We start from the raw sequence: 23,458 nt of genomic DNA on the forward strand, positions 1-23,458 counted from the left end.
AGGTTATACCAGCTGTATGTATAGAATTATCAGGGTGGTTGTGGGGCCCCTGCTATAACTGCATGATGTTATTTTCTTCAGGGGGATTCGGGGGGCCCTCTGGCTTGTCAGTTTGGTAGTTCCTGGTTTCTTGTTGGCGTTGTGAGCTGGGGAGATGGCTGTGCCAGGCCCGGAGAACCCGGAGTCTACACCAAGGTCTCCAGCTTCTCAGCCTGGATCCAGGAAAACGCTCATATGGATCCAACATCTGAGGGGACTATCAATGTGACAGTCCATGTCAACACATTCAGCACCAAGAAGCCAACGGCTGCCGCACAAAGCTTCTTCTCATCCAAAAACATCCAAGAAGACACCAGCGGGGCGGCGGGGCAGATGCCTCTCGTCGGAGCTGCGGGTTTAATGCTCCTGATTTTCCTCGTCAGGACTCTGGACATTATGTAAGAAGTGACGGAGAAGCTTTAATGTTCCAACGTATCAATCCACGAATCTGCAATCACTAAAGTTATTTAGAAATCCAAGCGGCCGCCTCAATTCTTCAAGCTTCTCTGAGGAGACCCGGATTGTACTGTGGTCAGGGAGAAGGCTTGGACATCACCTCATTGCTCCTTCTTGGAGACGGATGCCCCCAATGCTGGTGACCTCTGAGCTGATCGGAGGAGGCCGCCTGGACCAGCAGAGAAACGTCTTCAAGATTTCTAAACATCTGATTGATTTATTGCCACTAATTGTCCCAGGATTCCTGACAATCTTCATCCCGTCCTGCAGTTGAGAACATTGGTGCTACCATCAGACATGGTCTACGGTCATTCCACCATTTACTGCAGATATCAATGAATTTACTGTACACAGGCCTAATGCTGTATTATACACTGCACTAAAAATACATACATAAATAATACAGCATTTTACTGCACATGAATAATACCGCCATATACTTTAGGAGTAAAAAATATATATTTGTACAGTGTTAGCCGGTAAATAGAAGATCAAAAAAGGAATGAGATCCCTCAGTGGTTGATACCTTTCAATGGCGAACTAAAAAGATGATGACAAAATTGCAAGCTTTCCGGGCTACTTGGCCTCTTCGTCAGAGGTCTGATGGCGGACAGTGAGGCCCGAGTAGCCCGGAAAGCTCGCAATTTTGTCATCATCTTTTTAGTTCGCCATTGAAAGGTATCAACCACTGAGAGATCTCATTCCCTTTTTTATCTGCCATACTGGTCACATAAATACTACTGCTACATACCGTACACATTCACATTGCTGTGTTATACACTGCACATAAAATACATACATTATACATAAATAAAAAAACAGCATTTTTCTGAACAGATAAATAATGCCGCCATATAACGTAGACATAAATACTACCATATACTTTGCACATAATACCTTTATACACTGTATACATCCATAATGCTGTGTTATACACTACACAAAAAATACATACAGCATTATACACAACTAATGCAGCATTATATGGAACACAAATAATACCGCCATATATTGTGCACATAAATAATACCGCCATATATTGTGCACATAAATAATACCACCATATAGTGTGCCATATATTATACACATCCATAATGTTGTGTTATACGGGGCAGACCGAGACCCGGAAGATGGGGCAGACAGTGTACAGATCAACCAACACACGATGGCGTTTTCACCAGACATATGGATGTCTCTCTCGCAGACCGAGGAGCACAGCTCCACAACGACACTGTCACCGCGTACCGTCTGTTGAAGAGACTGGACAGAGCTCTGCCCTACCTTATTGGTTGCAAACTGGAAATATGGTGGCACTTACCCAGTAAGTACCAGTGTGCCACCATATTGCCAGTTGTGAACCAACATTGCAAGCTGAGTGGGAGCGGCTGCTGAGCGGCCGGGACGGAGGAGCACGTTACCTGCGCATGAGCAGTGCAGACTTCAAAGACTTCAGGCCTAATCACGGACGCTAGAAGAAAATACCCGGGGGGTCAATTACGATCAGAAACACGTCTACATAAGGCCTATTTCTGGAGCAGATTGCGGTGCAGAGGTTATTTGCGCTGCAATCTGCGACTAGTCCCCGCTCACACCAGGTCTAAAAAAGTGGACCTGGCGTGGTCATCGAGGGGGACGGTCCAGCCGAAAATAGTTTAAATGTAAGACAGCAAGGAAGCTAGCTTACATATAGACCAGCGCTGGATAGGCTGGGGTTATGTAGAGGCCGGCGCCTCTACCTCTGTAGAAGTTATGCCTGAGCCTCTACCTCTGTAGAAGTTATGCCGGCACCTCTACCTCTGTAGAAGTTATGCCTGAGCCTCTACCTCTGTAGAAGTTATGCCGGCGCCTCTACCTCTGTAGAAGTTATCACAGCGCCTCTACCTCTGTAGAAGTTATCACAGCGCCTCTACCTCTGTAGAAGTTATCACAGCGCCTCTACCTCTGTAGAAGTTATCACAGCGCCTCTACCTCTGTAGAAGTTATCACAGCGCCTCTACCTCTGTAGAAGTTATGCCTGAGCCTCTACCTCTGTAGAAGTTATGCCTGAGCCTCTACCTCTGTAGAAGTTATGCCTGAGCCTCTACCTCTGTAGAAGTTATGCCTGAGCCTCTACCTCTGTAGAAGTTATGCCTGAGCCTCTACCTCTGTAGAAGTTATGCCTGAGCCTCTACCTCTGTAGAAGTTATGCCTGAGCCTCTACCTCTGTAGAAGTTATGCCTGAGCCTCTACCTCTGTAGAAGTTATGCCTGAGCCTCTACCTCTGTAGAAGTTATGCCTGAGCCTCTACCTCTGTAGAAGTTATGCCTGAGCCTCTACCTCTGTAGAAGTTATGCCTGAGCCTCTACCTCTGTAGAAGTTATGCCTGAGCCTCTACCTCTGTAGAAGTTATGCCTGAGCTTCTACCTCTGTAGAAGTTATGCTGGAGCCTCTACCTCTGTAGAAGTTATCACAGCGCCTCTACCTCTGTAGAAGTTATGCCGGCGCCTATACCTCTGTAGAAGTTATGCCTGAGCCTCTACCTCTGTAGAAGTTATCACAGCGCCTCTACCTCTGTAGAAGTTATGCTTGAGCCTCTACCTCTGTAGAAGTTATGCCTGAGCCTCTACCTCTGTAGAAGTTATGCCTGAGCCTCTACCTCTGTAGAAGTTATGCCTGAGCCTCTACCTCTGTAGAAGTTATGCCTGAGCCTCTACCTCTGTAGAAGTTATGCCTGAGCTTCTACCTCTGTAGAAGTTATGCTGGAGCCTCTACCTCTGTAGAAGTTATGCCGGCGCCTCTACCTCTGTAGAAGTTATGCCGGCGCCTCTACCTCTGTAGAAGTTATGCTTGAGCCTCTACCTCTGTTGAAGTTATGCCTGAGCCTCTACCTCTGTAGAAGTTATGCCTGAGCCTCTACCTCTGTAGAAGTTATGCCTGAGCCTCTACCTCTGTAAAAGTTATGCTTGAGCCTCTACCTCTGTAAAAGTTATGCCTGAGCCTCTACCTCTGTAGAAGTTATGCCTGAGCCTCTACCTCTGTAGAAGTTATGCCTGAGCCTCTACCTCTGTAGAAGTTATGCCGGCGCCTCTACCTCTGTAGAAGTTATGCTTGAGCCTCTACCTCTGTTGAAGTTATGCCTGAGCCTCTACCTCTGTAGAAGTTATGGCTGAGCCTCTACCTCTGTAGAAGTTATGCCAGCGCCTCTACCTCTGTAGAAGTTATGCCGGTACCTCTACCTCTGTAGAAGTTATGCCTGAGCCTCTACCTCTGTAGAAGTTATGCCGGCGCCTCTACCTCTGAGAAATTATGCTTGAGCCTCTGTAGAAGTTATGCCGGCGCCTCTACCTCTGTAGAAGTTATGCCGGTGCCTCTACCTCTGTAGAAGTTATGCCTGAGCCTCTACCTCTGTAGAAGTTATGCCGGTGCCTCTACCTCTGTAGAAGTTATGCCTGAGCCTCTACCTCTGTAGAAGTTATGCCGGCGCCTTGGTCGTTTTAACCTAGGACCCCAGCACTGCGAGGCACCAGTGCTAACCACTGAGCCACCGTGCTGCCCACTACTTCAACGGATCCACCACCAGAGCAGGGCTTATTAAGACTGGCGTCTAAAATGCCGTCTTGATAAACAACCCTCCACCCCCCTTTTCCCCGGTTTTCGGGTACTGTCGGATGTCCACAGCTTTTATTGGTACAGTAGAAGCAGGCGACAGGTATACAAGCTGCGAGATACAAAATAACACAAAAGACAAACACAATCCTGCCTGTCCAGGCGCTAACCAGTGCACGCTCCCGCTCTGTCCTACAAACAATAAGCAGCAACCTCCAGCTGGTGAGCAGCCTCCAGAGAGCACCCAATGTACCCGACCTCGGAACCCTGCACCGGATAACGGGGACGATTACCGAGGGACCGGAGAAGGTCTTGACTCCGGAAACTTCATTCTACCCAGAACATGGTTATTAAAGAGACGTGTGCTGCTCGCCCTTCTGCCTGCACAGGGGAGAATCCTAGGCGGAATGTATACTCCGTCGCTGTCTTATGATATACACACACGTATCCGCCACATACACCCGAAACAGTCACACACAGAAGTACAAACACCCAGTGAACACTTGTATATACAGACAGGACCATGGGAGGCAGAGCATGGATGGGGGAGGGGGTGTAGACGGATCAGTATGTTCTGAACTGGATGGAGCAACATCCTTCCGTGATCTATACATAATACCGCACTGTGCATACATATGATTGGACGCGCTCCTCTAGTATATAATGCCCTCACATCCTTCTATCCTTAGAATACCGCCATATCTGTTCATATGATTGGACGCAGTCCTCCATTATATAATGCGCTCACATCCTTCTATCCTTAGAATACCGCCATATCTGTTTATATGATTGGGCTCGCTCCTCCATTATATAATGCGCTCACATCCTTCTATCCTTAGAATACCGCCATCTCTGTTCATATGATTGGACGCAGTCCTCCATTATATAATGCGCTCACATCCTTCCATCCTTAGAATACCGCCATATCCGTTCATATGATTGAACGCAGTCCTCCAGTATATAATGCCCTCACATCCTTCTATCCTTAGAATACCGCCATATCCGTTCATATGTTTGGACGCGCTCCTCCAGTATATAATGCGCTCACATCCTTCTATACTTAGAATACCGCCATATCTGTTCATATGATTGGACGCAGTCCTCCATTATATAATGCGCTCACATCCTTCTATCCTTAGAATACCGCCATATCTGTTCATATGATTGGACGCAGTCCTCCATTATATAATGCTCTCACATCCTTCTATCCTTAGAATACCGCCATATCTGTTCATATGATTGGACGCAGTCCTCCATTATATAATGCGCTCACATCCTTCTATCCTTAGAATACCGCCATATCTGTTCATATGATTGGACGCAGTCCTCCAGTATATAATGCGGTCACATCCTTCTATCCTTAGAATACCGCCATATCCGTTCATATGTTTGGACGCAGTCCTCCAGTATATAATGCGCTCACATCCTTCTATCCTTAGAATACCGCCATATCCGCTGATATGTTTGGACATTCTGTAACATCCTCACGTCCTCCTATAATGTACTTATTGTTCTACAACAAGCAGTCTTTGTCCGGAGGCTCGTCTCCATTCTGCGCCACGTCTCATGCAGCCGCCATGGGCCAGATCGCGGCTTTGACGTCACGGGTCCTAAGCACCCAGCAGGGTTTGGCAGGATTCGTGCAGAGTTCTTCCTGGTCCCTATGAATGAGGCTCAGAACTCCATCTCCAGCCTGAAGAAGAGGGGGATTGTTCTTCCCGTGTTCGGTGCCAGTTACTGCTGTAAGGATCGATCTGCTATAATCACCGTCATTAAATCATAGACGACTTAACTACTGAGCCGCCTGTCAGCCCTGCCTTATCTGGAGAACACAAGCAGCTGAGCCCCACGTCCCCTCAGTGATCACTCAGCCGATAATCTGTCCACTAGGGGGCGACACCGGGAGGTTTGTCCCGACATGAGATCAAGTTCTTTCATCTGGACAAAATGTAAACAGTTCCAGCACCTGTGTTCGAATTCTAGACCGTTTTCAAATCCTCTGCTTACTGTCAGTGAATGCAGAAACTCTTGCTTCCACTTAGGGTACTTTCACACTAGCGTTTTTCTTTTCCGGCACTGAGTTCCGTTATAGGGCCTCAATACCGGAAAACAACTGATCAGTTTCATCCTAATGCAATCTAAATGGAGAGAAATCCATTCAGGATGCATCAGGGCGTCTTCCGTTCAGTCACTGAACTGAAGTTTTGGACGGAGGAAATATCGCAGCACGCTACGGTATTATCTCCGTCCAAAATTCCAGCATTAATCTACATTGAAATGTATTAGTGACATCCGGAGGGACGGATCCGTTCTTGCAATGCATTTGTGAGACGGATCCGGATCCATATCCATCTACAAATGCTGGCCGATTGCATGCAGATTATTGGATCCGGCAGCCAGTTCCGGCGACAAAAATGCTTGCCGGATCCATCTGCCGCAAGTGTGAAAGTAGCCTTAGACTTAGTGAACCTATCTAGTCCTCCTGACGGCTGAGAAGTGGATACAATTGTATCAGTCTAGAGAATGAGCTAAACTGCCCAGAGCCCAGACTGATACATTGTAGCAATGTCTGGATATCAGTGTGATGAATGGATGGGAGAGATGGATATCAGTGTGATGAATGGATCGGAGAGATGGATATCAGTGTGATGAATGGATCGGAGACATGGATATCAGTGTGATGAATGGATCGGAGACATGGATATCAGTGTGATGAATGGATCGGACACATGGATATCAGTGTGATGAATGGATCGGAGACATGGATATCAGTGTGATGAATGGAGCGGAGAGATGGATATCAGTGTGATGAATGGATGGGAGACATGGATATCAGTGTGATGAATGGATCGGAGAGATGGATATCAGTGTGATGAATGGATGGGAGACATGGATATCAGTGTGATGAATGGAGCGGAGACATGGATATCAGTGTGATGAATGGATGGGAGACATGGATATCAGTGTGATGAATGGATGGGAGACATGGATATCAGTGTGATGAATGGATAGTAGACATGGATATCAGTGTGATGAATGGATCGGAGACATGGATATCAGTGTGATGAATGGATCGGAGACATGGATATCAGTGTGATGAATGGAGCGGAGACATAGATATCAGTGTGATGAATGGAGCGGAGACATGGATATCAGTGTGATGAATGGATGGGAGACATGGATATCAGTGTGATGAATGGGTCGGAGACATGGATATCAGTGTGATGAATGGGTCGGAGACATGGATATCAGTGTGATGAATGGATCGGAGAGATGGATATCAGTGTGATGAATGGATGGGAGAGATGGATATCAGTGTGATGAATGGATGGGAGACATGGATATCAGTGTGATGAATGGATGGGAGACATGGATATCAGTGTGATGAATGGATGGGAGACATGGATATCAGTGTGATGAATGGATGGGAGACATGGATATCAGTGTGATGAATGGATGGGAGACATGGATATCAGTGTGATGAATGGATGGGAGACATGGATATCAGTGTGATGAATGGATGGGAGACATGGATATCAGTGTGATGAATGGATGGGAGACATGGATATCAGTGTGATGAATGGAGCGGAGACATGGATATCAGTGTGATGAATGGAGCGGAGACATGGATATTAGTGTGATGAATGGATGGGAGACATGGATATCAGTGTGATGAATGGATGGGAGACATGGATATCAGTGTGATGAATGGATGGGAGACATAGATATCAGTGTGATGAATGGATAGTAGACATGGATATCAGTGTGATGAATGGGTCGGAGACATGGATATCAGTGTGATGAATGGATGGGAGACATGGATATCAGTGTGATGAATGGATGGGAGACATAGATATCAGTGTGATGAATGGATAGTAGACATGGATATCAGTGTGATGAATGGGTCGGAGACATGGATATCAGTGTGATGAATGGATGGGAGAGATGGATATCAGTGTGATGAATGGATCGGAGACATGGATATCAGTGTGATGAATGGATCGGACACATGGATATCAGTGTGATGAATGGATGGGAGACATGGTTATCAGTGTGATGAATGGAGCGGAGACATGGATATCAGTGTGATGAATGGATGGGAGACATGGATATCAGTGTGATGAATGGATAGTAGACATAGATATCAGTGTGATGAATGGATGGGAGACATGGATATCAGTGTGATGACTGGATAGTAGACATGGATATCAGTGTGATGAATGGAGCGGAGACATGGATATCAGTGTGATGAATGGATCGGAGAGATGGATATCAGTGTGATGAATGGATCGGAGACATGGATATCAGTGTGATGAATGGAGCGGACACATGGATATCAGTGTGATGAATGGTTCGGAGACATGGATATCAGTGTGATGAATGGAGCGGAGACATGGATATCAGTGTGATGAATGGATCGGAGAGATGGATATCAGTGTGATGAATGGATGGGAGACATGGATATCAGTGTGATGAATGGAGCGGAGACATGGATATCAGTGTGATGAATGGATCGGAGAGATGGATATCAGTGTGATGAATGGATGGGAGACATGGATATCAGTGTGATGAATGGTTCGGAGACATGGATATCAGTGTGATGAATGGAGCGGAGACATGGATATCAGTGTGATGAATGGATCGGAGACATGGATATCAGTGTGATGAATGGTTCGGAGACATGGATATCAGTGTGATGAATGGTTCGGAGACATGGATATCAGTGTGATGAATGGATCGTAGAGATGGATATCAGTGTGATGAATGGATGGGAGACATGGATATCAGTGTGATGAATGGATCGGAGACATGGATATCAGTGTGATGAATGGTTCGGAGACATGGATATCAGTGTGATGAATGGTTCGGAGACATGGATATCAGTGTGATGAATGGATCGTAGAGATGGATATCAGTGTGATGAATGGTTCGGAGACATGGATATCAGTGTGATGAATGGATCGGAGAGATGGATATCAGTGTGATGAATGGATCGGAGACATGGATATCAGTGTGATGAATGGATCGGAGACATGGATATCAGTGTGATGAATGGAGCGGAGACATGGATATCAGTGTGATGAATGGATCGGAGACATGGATATCAGTGTGATGAATGGATCGGAGAGATGGATATCAGTGTGATGAATGGATCGGAGAGATGGATATAAGTGTGATGAATGGAGCGGAGACATGGATATCAGTGTGATGAATGGAGCGGAGAGATGGATATCAGTGTGATGAATGGATCGGAGAGATGGATATCAGTGTGATGAATGGATCGGAGAGATGGATATCAGTGTGATGAATGGATCGGAGAGATGGATATCAGTGTGATGAATGGAGCGGAGACATGGATATCAGTGTGATGAATGGAGCGGAGACATGGATATCAGTGTGATGAATGGATCGTAGAGATGGATATCAGTGTGATGAATGGATCGGAGAGATGGATATAAGTGTGATGAATGGAGCGGAGACATGGATATCAGTGTGATGAATGGATCGTAGAGATGGATATCAGTGTGATGAATGGATCGGACACATGGATATCAGTGTGATGAATGGATCGGACACATGGATATCAGTGTGATGAATGGATGGGAGACATGGATATCAGTGTGATGAATGGAGCGGACACATGGATATCAGTGTGATGAATGGTTCGGAGAGATGGATATCAGTGTGATGAATGGAGCGGAGACATGGATATCAGTGTGATGAATGGAGCGGAGACATGGATATCAGTGTGATGAATGGATCGGAGAGATGGATATCAGTGTGATGAATGGAGCGGAGACATGGATATCAGTGTGATGAATGGAGCGGAGACATGGATATCAGTGTGATGAATGGATCGTAGAGATGGATATCAGTGTGATGAATGGATCGGAGAGATGGATATAAGTGTTATGAACGGAGCGGAGACATGGATATCAGTGTGATGAATGGATCGTAGAGATGGATATCAGTGTGATGAATGGATCGGAGAGATGGATATAAGTGTGATGAATGGAGCGGAGACATGGATATCAGTGTGATGAATGGATCGTAGAGATGGATATCAGTGTGATGAATGGATCGGACACATGGATATCAGTGTGATGAATGGATCGGACACATGGATATCAGTGTGATGAATGGATGGGAGACATGGATATCAGTGTGATGAATGGAGCGGAGACATGGATATCAGTGTGATGAATGGAGCGGAGACATGGATATCAGTGTGATGAATGGATCGTAGAGATGGATATCAGTGTGATGAATGGATCGGAGAGATGGATATAAGTGTGATGAATGGAGCGGACACATGGATATCAGTGTGATGAATGGATCGTAGAGATGGATATCAGTGTGATGAATGGAGCGGAGACATGGATATCAGTGTGATGAATGGATGGGAGACATGGATATCAGTGTGATGAATGGAGCGGAGACATGGATATCAGTGTGATGAATGGATCGGACACATGGATATCAGTGTGATGAATGGATGGGAGACATGGATATCAGTGTGATGAATGGAGCGGAGACATGGATATCAGTGTGATGAATGGATCGGAGAGATGGATATCAGTGTGATGAATGGATCGGACACATGGATATCAGTGTGATGAATGGTTCGGAGACATGGATATCAGTGTGATGAATGGATCGGACACATGGATATCAGTGTGATGAATGGAGCGGAGACATGGATATCAGTGTGATGAATGGTTCGGAGACATGGATATCAGTGTGATGAATGGATCGGAGACATGGATATCAGTGTGATGAATGGAGCGGAGACATGGATATCAGTGTGATGAATGGAGCGGAGACATAGATATCAGTGTGATGAATGGAGCGGAGACATGGATATCAGTGTGATGAATGGATCGGAGAGATGGATATCAGTGTGATGAATGGATCGGAGAGATGGATATCAGTGTGATGAATGGAGCGGAGACATGGATATCAGTGTGATGAATGGATCGGAGAGATGGATATCAGTGTGATGAATGGAGCGGAGACATAGATATCAGTGTGATGAATGGAGCGGAGAGATGGATATCAGTGTGATGAATGGATCGGAGAGATGGATATCAGTGTGATGAATGGATGGGAGACATGGATATCAGTGTGATGAATGGATGGGAGACATGGATATCAGTGTGATGAATGGATCGGAGACATGGATATCAGTGTGATGAATGGATCGGAGACATGGATATCAGTGTGATGAATGGAGCGGAGACATAGATATCAGTGTGATGAATGGAGCGGAGACATGGATATCAGTGTGATGAATGGATCGGAGAGATGGATATCAGTGTGATGAATGGATCGGAGACATGGATATCAGTGTGATGAATGGATCGGAGACATGGATATCAGTGTGATGAATGGATCGGAGACATGGATATCAGTGTGATGAATGGATCGGAGACATGGATATCAGTGTGATGAATGGAGCGGAGACATGGATATCAGTGTGATGAATGGATCGGAGAGATGGATATCAGTGTGATGAATGGTTCGGAGACATGGATATCAGTGTGATGAATGGAGCGGAGACATGGATATCAGTGTGATGAATGGTTCGGAGACATGGATATCAGTGTGATGAATGGATCGGAGACATGGATATCAGTGTGATGAATGGATCGTAGAGATGGATATCAGTATGATGAATGGAGCGGAGACATGGATATCAGTGTGATGAATGGTTCGGAGACATGGATATCAGTGTGATGAATGGATCGGACACATGGATATCAGTGTGATGAATGGATGGGAGACATGGATATCAGTGTGATGAATGGAGCGGAGACATGGATATCAGTGTGATGAATGGAGCGGAGACATGGATATCAGTGTGATGAATGGATCGGAGAGATGGATATCAGTGTGATGAATGGATCGGAGACATGGATATCAGTGTGATGAATGGATCGGAGACATGGATATCAGTGTGATGAATGGAGCGGAGACATGGATATCAGTGTGATGAATGGATCGGAGAGATGGATATCAGTGTGATGAATGGATCGGAGACATGGATATCAGTGTGATGAATGGAGCGGAGACATGGATATCAGTGTGATGAATGGAGCGGAGACATGGATATCAGTGTGATGAATGGATCGGAGACATGGATATCAGTGTGATGAATGGATGGGAGACATGGATATCAGTGTGATGAATGGATCGGAGAGATGGATATCAGTGTGATGAATGGTTCGGAGACATGGATATCAGTGTGATGAATGGATCGTAGAGATGGATATCAGTGTGATGAATGGATCGGACACATGGATATCAGTGTGATGAATGGAGCGGAGACATGGATATCAGTGTGATGAATGGATGGGAGACATGGATATCAGTGTGATGAATGGATGGGAGACATGGATATCAGTGTGATGAATGGATGGGAGAGATGGATATCAGTGTGATGAATGGAGCGGAGACATGGATATCAGTGTGATGAATGGATGGGAGACATGGATATCAGTGTGATGAATGGATGGGAGAGATGGATATCAGTGTGATGAATGGAGCGGAGACATGGATATCAGTGTGATGAATGGATCGGAGACATGGATATCAGTGTGATGAATGGATGGGAGAGATGGATATCAGTGTGATGAATGGAGCGGAGACATGGATATCAGTGTGATGAATGGATCGGAGACATGGATATCAGTGTGATGAATGGTTCGGAGACATGGATATCAGTGTGATGAATGGAGCGGAGACATGGATATCAGTGTGATGAATGGAGCGGAGACATAGATATCAGTGTGATGAATGGAGCGGAGACATGGATATCAGTGTGATGAATGGATAGTAGACATGGATATCAGTGTGATGAATGGATAGTAGACATGGATATCAGTGTGATGAATGGATCGTAGAGATGGATATCAGTGTGATGAATGGATCGGAGACATGGATATCAGTGTGATGAATGGATGGGAGAGATGGATATCAGTGTGATGAATGGATGGGAGACATGGATATCAGTGTGATGAATGGAGCGGAGGCATGGATATCAGTGTGATGAATGGATCGGAGAGATGGATATCAGTGTGATGAATGGAGCGGAGACATGGATATCAGTGTGATGAATGGATCGTAGAGATGGATATCAGTGTGATGAATGGATCGTAGAGATGGATATCAGTGTGATGAATGGATGGGAGAGATGGATATCAGTGTGATGAATGGAGCGGAGACATGGATATCAGTGTGATGAATGGAGCGGAGACATGGATATCAGTGTGATGAATGGTTCGGAGACATGGATATCAGTGTGATGAATGGATAGTAGACATGGATATCAGTGTGATGAATGGATCGTAGACATGGATATCAGTGTGATGAATGGATGGGAGACATGGATATCAGTGTGATGAATGGATCGTAGAGATGGATATCAGTGTGATGAATGGATGGGAGACATGGATATCAGTGTGATGAATGGAGCGGAGACATGGATATCAGTGTGATGAATGGATCGTAGAGATGGATATCAGTGTGATGAATGGATCGTAGACATGGATATCAGTGTGATGAATGGATGGGAGACATGGATATCAGTGTGATGAATGGATCGTAGAGATGGATATCAGTGTGATGAATGGATGGGAGACATGGATATCAGTGTGATGAATGGAGCGGAGACATGGATATCAGTGTGATGAATGGATCGGAGAGATGGATATCAGTGTGATGAATGGATCGGAGACATGGATATCAGTGTGATGAATGGTTCGGAGACATGGATATCAGTGTGATGAATGGATCGGAGACATGGATATCAGTGTGATGAATGGAGCGGAGACATGGATATCAGTGTGATGAATGGAGCGGAGACATGGATATCAGTGTGATGAATGGTTCGGAGACATGGATATCAGTGTGATGAATGGATGGGAGACATGGATATCAGTGTGATGAATGGATGGGAGACATGGATATCAGTGTGATGAATGGAGCGGAGACATGGATATCAGTGTGATGAATGGTTCGGAGACATGGATATCAGTGTGATGAATGGATGGGAGACATGGATATCAGTGTGATGAATGGATGGGAGACATGGATATCAGTGTGATGAATGGAGCGGAGACATGGATATCAGTGTGATGAATGGATCGGAGACATGGATATCAGTGTGATGAATGGATGGGAGACATGGATATCAGTGTGATGAATGGAGCGGAGACATGGATATCAGTGTGATGAATGGATGGGAGACATGGATATCAGTGTGATGAATGGAGCGGAGACATGGATATCAGTGTGATGAATGGAGCGGAGACATGGATATCAGTGTGATGAATGGAGCGGAGACATGGATATCAGTGTGATGAATGGATCGGAGAGATGGATATCAGTGTGATGAATGGAGCGGAGACATGGATATCAGTGTGATGAATGGTTCGGAGACATGGATATCAGTGTGATGAATGGTTCGGAGACATGGATATCAGTGTGATGAATGGAGCGGAGACATGGATATCAGTGTGATGAATGGTTCGGAGACATGGATATCAGTGTGATGAATGGATCGGAGACATGGATATCAGTGTGATGAATGGATCGGAGACATGCATATCAGTGTGATGAATGGATCGGAGAGATGGATATCAGTGTGATGAATGGAGCGGAGACATGGATATCAGTGTGATGAATGGTTCGGAGACATGGATATCAGTGTGATGAATGGAGCGGAGACATGGATATCAGTGTGATGAATGGTTCGGAGACATGGATATCAGTGTGATGAATGGTTCGGAGACATGGATATCAGTGTGATGAATGGATCGGAGACATGGATATCAGTGTGATGAATGGATCGGAGACATGGATATCAGTGTGATGAATGGATCGGAGACATGGATATCAGTGTGATGAATGGATCGGAGACATGGATATCAGTGTGATGAATGGATCGGAGACATGGATATCAGTGTGATGAATGGATCGGAGACATGGATATCAGTGTGATGAATGGATCGGAGAGATGGATATCAGTGTGATGAATGGAGCGGAGACATGGATATCAGTGTGATGAATGGTTCGGAGACATGGATATCAGTGTGATGAATGGATCGGAGACATGGATATCAGTGTGATGAATGGATCGGAGACATGGATATCAGTGTGATGAATGGATCGGAGAGATGGATATCAGTGTGATGAATGGAGCGGAGACATGGATATCAGTGTGATGAATGGAGCAGAGACATGGATATCAGTGTGATGAATGGAGCGGAGACATGGATATCAGTGTGATGAATGGTTCGGATACATGGATATCAGTGTGATGAATGGTTCGGAGACATGGATATCAGTGTGATGAATGGTTCGGAGACATGGATATCAGTGTGATGAATGGTTCGGATACATGGATATCAGTGTGATGAATGGATCGGAGAGATGGATATCAGTGTGATGAATGGATGGGAGAGATGGATATCAGTGTGATGAATGGAGCGGAGACATGGATATCAGTGTGATGAATGGATCGGAGAGATGGATATCAGTGTGATGAATGGATCGGAGACATGGATATCAGTGTGATGAATGGATCGGAGAGATGGATATCAGTGTGATGAATGGATCGGAGACATGGATATCAGTGTGATGAATGGATCGGAGACATGGATATCAGTGTGATGAATGGTTCGGAGACATGGATATCAGTGTGATGAATGGATGGGAGACATGGATATCAGTGTGATGAATGGATGGGAGACATGGATATCAGTGTGATGAATGGAGCGGAGACATGTATATCAGTGTGATGAATGGATGGGATGCATGGATATCAGTGTGATGAATGGATGGGAGACATGGATATCAGTGTGATGAATGGATAGAAGACATGGATATCAGTGTGATGAATGGATGGGAGACATGGATATCAGTGTGATGAATGGAGCGGAGACATGTATATCAGTGTGATGAATGGAGCGGAGACATGGATATCAGTGTGATGAATGGATCGGAGACATGGATATCAGTGTGATGAATGGATCGTAGAGATGGATATCAGTGTGATGAATGGATCGGAGACATGGATATCAGTGTGATGAATGGATCGGAGAGATGGATATCAGTGTGATGAATGGATCGGAGACATGGATATCAGTGTGATGAATGGATCGGACACATGGATATCAGTGTGATGAATGGAGCGGAGACATGGATATCAGTGTGATGAATGGAGCGGAGACATGGATATCAGTGTGATGAATGGATGGGAGACATGGATATCAGTGTGATGAATGGATCGGACACATGGATATCAGTGTGATGAATGGAGCGGAGACATGGATATCAGTGTGATGAATGGTTCGGAGACATGGATATCAGTGTGATGAATGGAGCGGAGACATGGATATCAGTGTGATGAATGGATGGGAGACATGGATATCAGTGTGATGAATGGATCGGACACATGGATATCAGTGTGATGAATGGAGCGGAGACATGGATATCAGTGTGATGAATGGTTCGGAGACATGGATATCAGTGTGATGAATGGAGCGGACACATGGATATCAGTGTGATGAATGGAGCGGAGACATGGATATCAGTGTGATGAATGGTTCGGAGACATGGATATCAGTGTGATGAATGGAGCGGAGACATGGGTATCAGTGTGATGAATGGATCGGAGACATGGATATCATTGTGATGAATGGATGGGAGACATGGATATCAGTGTGATGAATGGATCGGACACATGGATATCAGTGTGATGAATGGAGCGGAGACATGGATATCAGTGTGATGAATGGTTCGGAGACATGGATATCAGTGTGATGAATGGAGCGGAGACATGGATATCAGTGTGATGAATGGTTCGGAGACATGGATATCAGTGTGATGAATGGAGCGGAGACATGGGTATCAGTGTGATGAATGGAGCGGAGACATGGATATCAGTGTGATGAATGGATCGGAGACATGGATATCAGTGTGATGAATGGAGCGGAGACATGGATATCAGTGTGATGAATGGAGCGGAGACATGGATATCAGTGTGATGAATGGAGCGGAGACATAGATATCAGTGTGATGAATGGAGCGGAGACATGGATATCAGTGTGATGAATGGAGCGGAGACATGGATATCAGTGTGATGAATGGAGCGGAGACATGGATATCAGTGTGATGAATGGAGCGGAGACATGGATATCAGTGTGATGAATGGATCGGAGACATGGATATCAGTGTGATGAATGGAGCGGAGACATGGATATCAGTGTGATGAATGGAGCGGACACATGGATATCAGTGTGATGAATGGATCGGAGACATGGATATCAGTGTGATGAATGGAGCGGAGACATGGATATCAGTGTGATGAATGGAGCGGAGACATGGATATCAGTGTGATGAAGCCTCACTGTTCCTGACACATCCTCCATCATCAGCTCCTGTATATAAAATAGCAGGTTCTGAGCCTGGATCTGTGGAGTCTGATGGATAGGTAGAAGAGATACAGTGGCCGGGTTTGGGGTGGCGCCAACGCTACCCTGGGTCCCCAGGACACCGTCAAAGTGTCACCACATGCTGCTGGTCTCTGGAAGGGATGGTAAGGTGTGGTGGACCCCAATGGGAAATAAGTCCAGAGAGTCGGGGTCTGCAGTAACCGGGGGGCTTCTTTACTGGAGGTAGCTGTCCACATCTTTGTCTCAGAAGGCTGGTACCCTGGCCAACGGCGAGTGATCCCGGGTCTGTGGCTCGGCATCCCCATCTCGGCATCTTCTGGTCACTCACAGTCTCTTCTCCAGAGTCCCTTCTTCTAAGCACTGTTCCCCACACCAGGGGCTCTGACTGCTCTCCTTAGTTACAGTTTCTAACTGAAGTAGAACCTTCTAGTGGGAGGGAAGGAGAAACTCAGCCCAAACTGAAACAATATCATCATTTTAGGCTACTTTCACACTTGCGTTCAGAGCGGATCCGTCTGCATTATATAGTTAAAAAATTTCTAAGTGTGAAAGTAGCCTCAGACGCATCCGTCCAGACTTTTACATTGAAAGTCAATGGGGGACGGATCCGTTTGAAGATTGAGCCATATTGTGTTATCTTCAAACGGATCCGTCCCCATTGACTTACATTGTAAGTCTGGACGGATCCGCACGGCCAGGCTGCAAGCAGCGTTCAGGTGTCCACCTGCTGAGCGGAGCCCAAACGCTGCCAGACTGATGCATTCTGAGCGGATCCGCATCCACTCAGAATGCATTAGGGCTGGACGGATGCGTTCGGGCCGCTTGTGAGAGCCTTCAAACGGAGCTCACAAGCGGACACCCGAACGCAGGTGTGAAAGTAGCCTAAATCGGTCAAAGACTTGCATTAGAACGTCAATAATAGCCAATAAAAAAATGATGAAGCCGTTTTTCCAGACATAAGTCTTAATAATAAGATAGCTAAACCAGACATTCAAAAGGTCAGTCTGTCTGGTTTCTGGGTACAAAAGTCTGGCTTTTCTCCTCTAAAACATTCTCTTCTATAATCTTTATGGTAACTGTAGAAATGTAATAACTTCTCTTGACCATCGAGCAGCCACCATGACCTGTGCACGGGATGGGATTGAAGAGGCGACTACTGATTTTTCCATTGTAGGACTCTTTCTGCCTATTTATAGTTTTTTCCTCTCAGACGTCCTCTTTATCATATTCCTGAGGATATTTTAGCTCCATCCTCATTGTGGAGACTTGTGTTTATTCTTCCCCTGATTTGCTGCTATTTGCAGTCAGATATTTTTGCTGCTTCTATAGAAGCTTCTATTTACAGATCACTTGTTCTGTAGAACAATACTGAGGCTCATAACCTGGGAAAGAACGTTCTTCTCCTCCGTGGAAAACCATTGTCTCTGGTTAGCAGCCTTTTCAGTAAGAAGCTGCCACCTATGACAAGTCTGGAGAATAGGGCAGGTGTCCGTGTCCCCCCTCCCTTAAATAGCATGACGTCAATGAGTGCAAGTGATGAAAAGGCCCAGGATCACTGGGACATAGAGGAGCAGCCGGAGTCCATTGTTCTGTCCTCTGCTGGGATTTACTATACAAGGTGTGGAGATGATGCCAGATAGGGAACTCCAACCTTCAGTCCTATGTATTTACCTCATGACTGGTGGAGACTTGAACGTGCTGCAGAAGAGCTAGGTCATCACCACACTCTCATGACCTGAACCCCTCTCTGAGGTCTGGTGGAGTACATTCCACAATGATGATCGGCCTCATGATCAGGGGTGCACCACCAATGAGGCCAGGTGAGGCAGCACCAGGTGGTGGCAGCGGAAGGGCCATGGGCAATGAGCACTTTCATTGTGGCAAAGGGGTTAGGTTAAGAAATTGGCATTGGGGGGAGGGGGGGGGGGGGGTCCGTTTTCAGTTTTCGCCTTAGGCAGCAGAAAGGCTAGGTGCACCCCTGCTCATGATCAGGCAATTAATACATGTCAGCGACCTATAGGAACACTAAACACACCGGTTTCTTTCTTCTGGATCTTTTTCCAAAGAAACATTGTCCTGAAGCCTCCCTACTAGCTGGACGTCCACAAAGGAGAATCCAAACCTTCCAAGGGCCAAGACATGTTGAGACTAGAACCTGCCCCATTGTATGCTGTACTATGCTGCTGACTAAACACTGTGTAGGATGTAAGGGACCCTGACAATGCCCCCCTGGTGTCTACAGTGGAACCTGTGTCCATTATCACTTGGTCTGTACTGACGCCTGCTGTGGTATGAACCGCCTGACACTATCATCAAATGCTCTGATGAGTTGAGATTTCTTATATGTTCTACATGTTCGATTTCCCTATTACCATATGTTTCATATTAGAGTCATATTTTTTTTTTACGTGAAATACCATGCCTGTCCACAAGGGGTGATAGTGAGCGGAGACATTCATGTCCATTGCAGTGCGTAATGCACCTTTTATAGATACATTTCCAGTACAAACACAACAGCATCCTTCTGAAGCTCCTGTGGATCCTTTCACAAAGCAGTTTTGACAAGATTTGCCATAAAAGCCGTCATGAAATCTCAATGTGCATTAAGTCTTCTGCTCCTTTGGCCCCTTGTTATAATCTGCCATTCCTGTTTGGTTAAGAAAGCCCATTTTCAAATTCCTTGTAGACGTGTATGAACCCCATTTCTGCAGTTACACCAAACTTGCCAGCAGAGTCAGCTAGAGGGAGAACAGATACCATTTTTTCCAGACGTGGACATCCCTTTTTGAAGACCCCACCCTTTTCTAAAGTAGCCATGCCATCTTTTGAGATGCATCACCTCCCCTACGGAGCATGGTTGGACACCAAGGCTGCAGATCTCAATGCCACATACAGTTACTGCTGAGGAGGGCTGTTTTCAGGGAGAAAGCAAAGATCTGCCAGGTCTTCCTGGAGTCAGGGTGGTCTCCTATTTTTCTGAGAGCCTCTCTGATGTTCTAGCAGGTATCTGACACCCTTCCTCTACCTAAATTGTCAGAAAATCCCTTTCGAACTTTATCAGGTATACCAAGGGAGATGGGGACTGAAGAGCAGAATGAAGTAGGGACACCACCACAATGTCATAAGTGGCACCTGGTGTTTGTCATCCATCTTCTGTGTTGGGTTTTTCATGTTTTCAATCATCTTTTTCAAACAACCATCACTTTGTAATGACATGTCCACCATAAGATCTATAGTGGCCCCTGCTCTGTTGTATCATCACTAGAAATCAGTGACTGTATCTTATGACAACTGGTGAGGCCCACGGTTGCACAGATTATAAATAATTCCCAGTAAGCCTCATTCACATGTCAGTGTTTTGATCAGTGATTTCCATCAGTGATTGTGAGCCAAAACCAGGATTGGAGCCTCCACAGAGATCAGGTATAAGCCAAAGATCTGCACCTGTTCTGTGGTTAGAGCCGCACCTGGTTTTGGCTGAAAATCACTGACGGAAATCACTAACCGAACACTGACTGTGTGAATTAGGCATAACTCTGGATCTAGAAACTTTGAATCATAAATAGTTCTACAATCTACGACTGGACTGAAGATCATATTGTATTTGTAGGGTGATTTAGGAGGACCTCTGGCCAATCTGATGACTCTTGGCTTCTGGTTGGAATGGTAATTTGGGGCTATAGTTGTGCAAAGCCAAACATAACTGAGTCTACCCCAGAGATAGCAGCTTTATATCATTAATAATGGAAAATGCAGGTCCTACTACATGTTCCTAGCTAAGGACCCAGTGTCAGGCTCCAGATGTTTGATCCATTGACTTACCATAGCTGACATGATGTCCGTTTTTTTTGATGGAACACAATAGGATGAAATCTGTGATGGAGGAATCCCATTCAAATGTGAACATAACCATATGTCTACCTGTGTTACAGCCATTGTGGCTTGGAATGCGGAATTATGTTTGGTGAGCTGGCTTGGGTATATAAGGTGTGATAGACTGTCTGTATACATATCCCTCGGTGGGTATATAAGGGGTGTGATAGGCTGTCTGCACACATATCCCTCGGTGGGTATATAAGGTGTGATAGGCTGTCTGCACACATATCCCGCGGTGGGTATATAAGGTGTGTGATAGGCTGTCTGCACACATATCCCTTGGTGGGTATATAAGGTGTGATAGGCTGTCTGCACACATATCCCTCAGTGGGTATATAAGGGGTGTGATAGACTGTCTGTATACATATCCCTCGGTGGGTATATAAGGGGTGTGATAGGCTGTCTGCACACATATCCCTCAGTGGGTATATAAGGTGTGTGATAGGCTGTCTGCACACATATCCCTCAGTGGGTATATAAGGTGTGTGATAGGCTGTCTGCACACATATCCCTTGGTGGGTATATAAGGTGTGATAGGCTGTCTGCACACATATCCCTTGGTGGGTATATAAGGTGTGATAGGCTGTCTGCACACATATCCCTCGGTGGGTATATAAGGTGTGATAGGCTGTCTGCACACATATCCCTCGGTGGGTATATAAGGTGTGATAGACTGTATACATATCCCTCGGTGGGTATATAAGGGGTGTGATAGGCTGTCTGCACACATATCCCTCAGTGGGTATATAAGGTGTGTGATAGGCTGTCTGCACACATATCCCTCAGTGGGTATATAAGGTGTGTGATAGGCTGTCTGCACACATATCCCTTGGTGGGTATATAAGGTGTGATAGGCTGTCTGCACACATATCCCTTGGTGGGTATATAAGGTGTGATAGGCTGTCTGCACACATATCCCTCGGTGGGTATATAAGGTGTGATAGGCTGTCTGCACACATATCCCTCGGTGGGTATATAAGGTGTGTGATAGGCTCTCTGCACACATATCCCTTGGTGGGTATATAAGGTGTGATAGGCTGTCTGCACACATATCCCTCAGTGGGTATATAAGGTGTGATAGGCTGTCTGCACACATATTCCTCGGTGGGTATATATGGTGTGATAGGCTGTCTGCACACATATCCCTCAGTGGGTATATAAGGGGTATGATAGGCTGTCTGCACACATATCCCTCGGTGGGTATATAAGGTGTGATAGGCTGTCTGCACACATATCCCTCGGTGGGTATATAAGGTGTGATAGGCTGTCTGCACACATATCCCTTGGTGGGTATATAAGGTGTGATAGGCTGTCTGTACACATATCCCTCGGTGGGTATATAAGGTGTGATAGGCTGTCTGCACACATATCCCTCGGTGGGTATATAAGGTGTGATAGGCTGTCTGCACACATATCCCTTGGTGGGTATATAAGGTGTGTGATAGGCTGTCTGCACACATATCCCTCGGTGGGTATATAAAGTGTGTGATAGGCTGTCTGCACACATATCCCTCAGTGGGTATATAAGGTGTGTGATAGGCTGTCTGCACACATATCCCTCGGTGGGTATATAAGGTGTGTGATAGGCTGTCTGCACACATATCCCTTGGTGGGTATATAAGGTGTGATAGGCTGTCTGCACACATATCCCTCAGTGGGTATATAAGGTGTGATAGGCTGCTGCACACATATCCCTCAGTAGGGTATATAGGGGTTGATAGGCTGTCTGCACACATATCCCTCAGTGGGTATATAAGGTGTGTGATAGGCTGTCTGCACACATATCCCTCAGTGGGTATATAAGGTGCGTGATAGGCTGTCTGCACACATATCCCTCGGTGGGTATATAAGGAGTGATAGGCTGTCTGCACACATATCCCTCAGTGGGTATATAAGGTGTGATAGGCTGTCTGCACACATATCCCTCGGTGGGTATATAAGGTGTGATAGGCTGTCTGCACACATATCCCTCAGTGGGTATATAAGGTGTGTGTTAGGCTGTCTGCACACATATCCCTCAGTGGGTATATAAGGTGTGTGATAGG

At 45.7% G+C, this 23,458-nt stretch overlaps 1 protein-coding gene across 1 annotated transcript in view; it reads left to right on the forward strand.

The window, feature by feature from the left end:
- The window catches only part of LOC122945559, a 55,868-nt gene that overhangs the window by 18,302 nt on the left and 14,108 nt on the right, over positions 1–23,458 (forward strand). Inside the window, exons 7-8 of the mRNA XM_044304623.1 lie at positions 82–437; positions 5,653–5,822. Coding sequence (XP_044160558.1) covers positions 82–437; positions 5,653–5,822 — 526 coding nt within the window. The remainder of the gene's footprint in view (positions 1–81; positions 438–5,652; positions 5,823–23,458) is intronic.

This window comes from Bufo gargarizans, chromosome 8, assembly GCF_014858855.1.
Source record: "Bufo gargarizans isolate SCDJY-AF-19 chromosome 8, ASM1485885v1, whole genome shotgun sequence".
NCBI classification, from domain to species: Eukaryota; Metazoa; Chordata; class Amphibia; order Anura; family Bufonidae; genus Bufo; species Bufo gargarizans.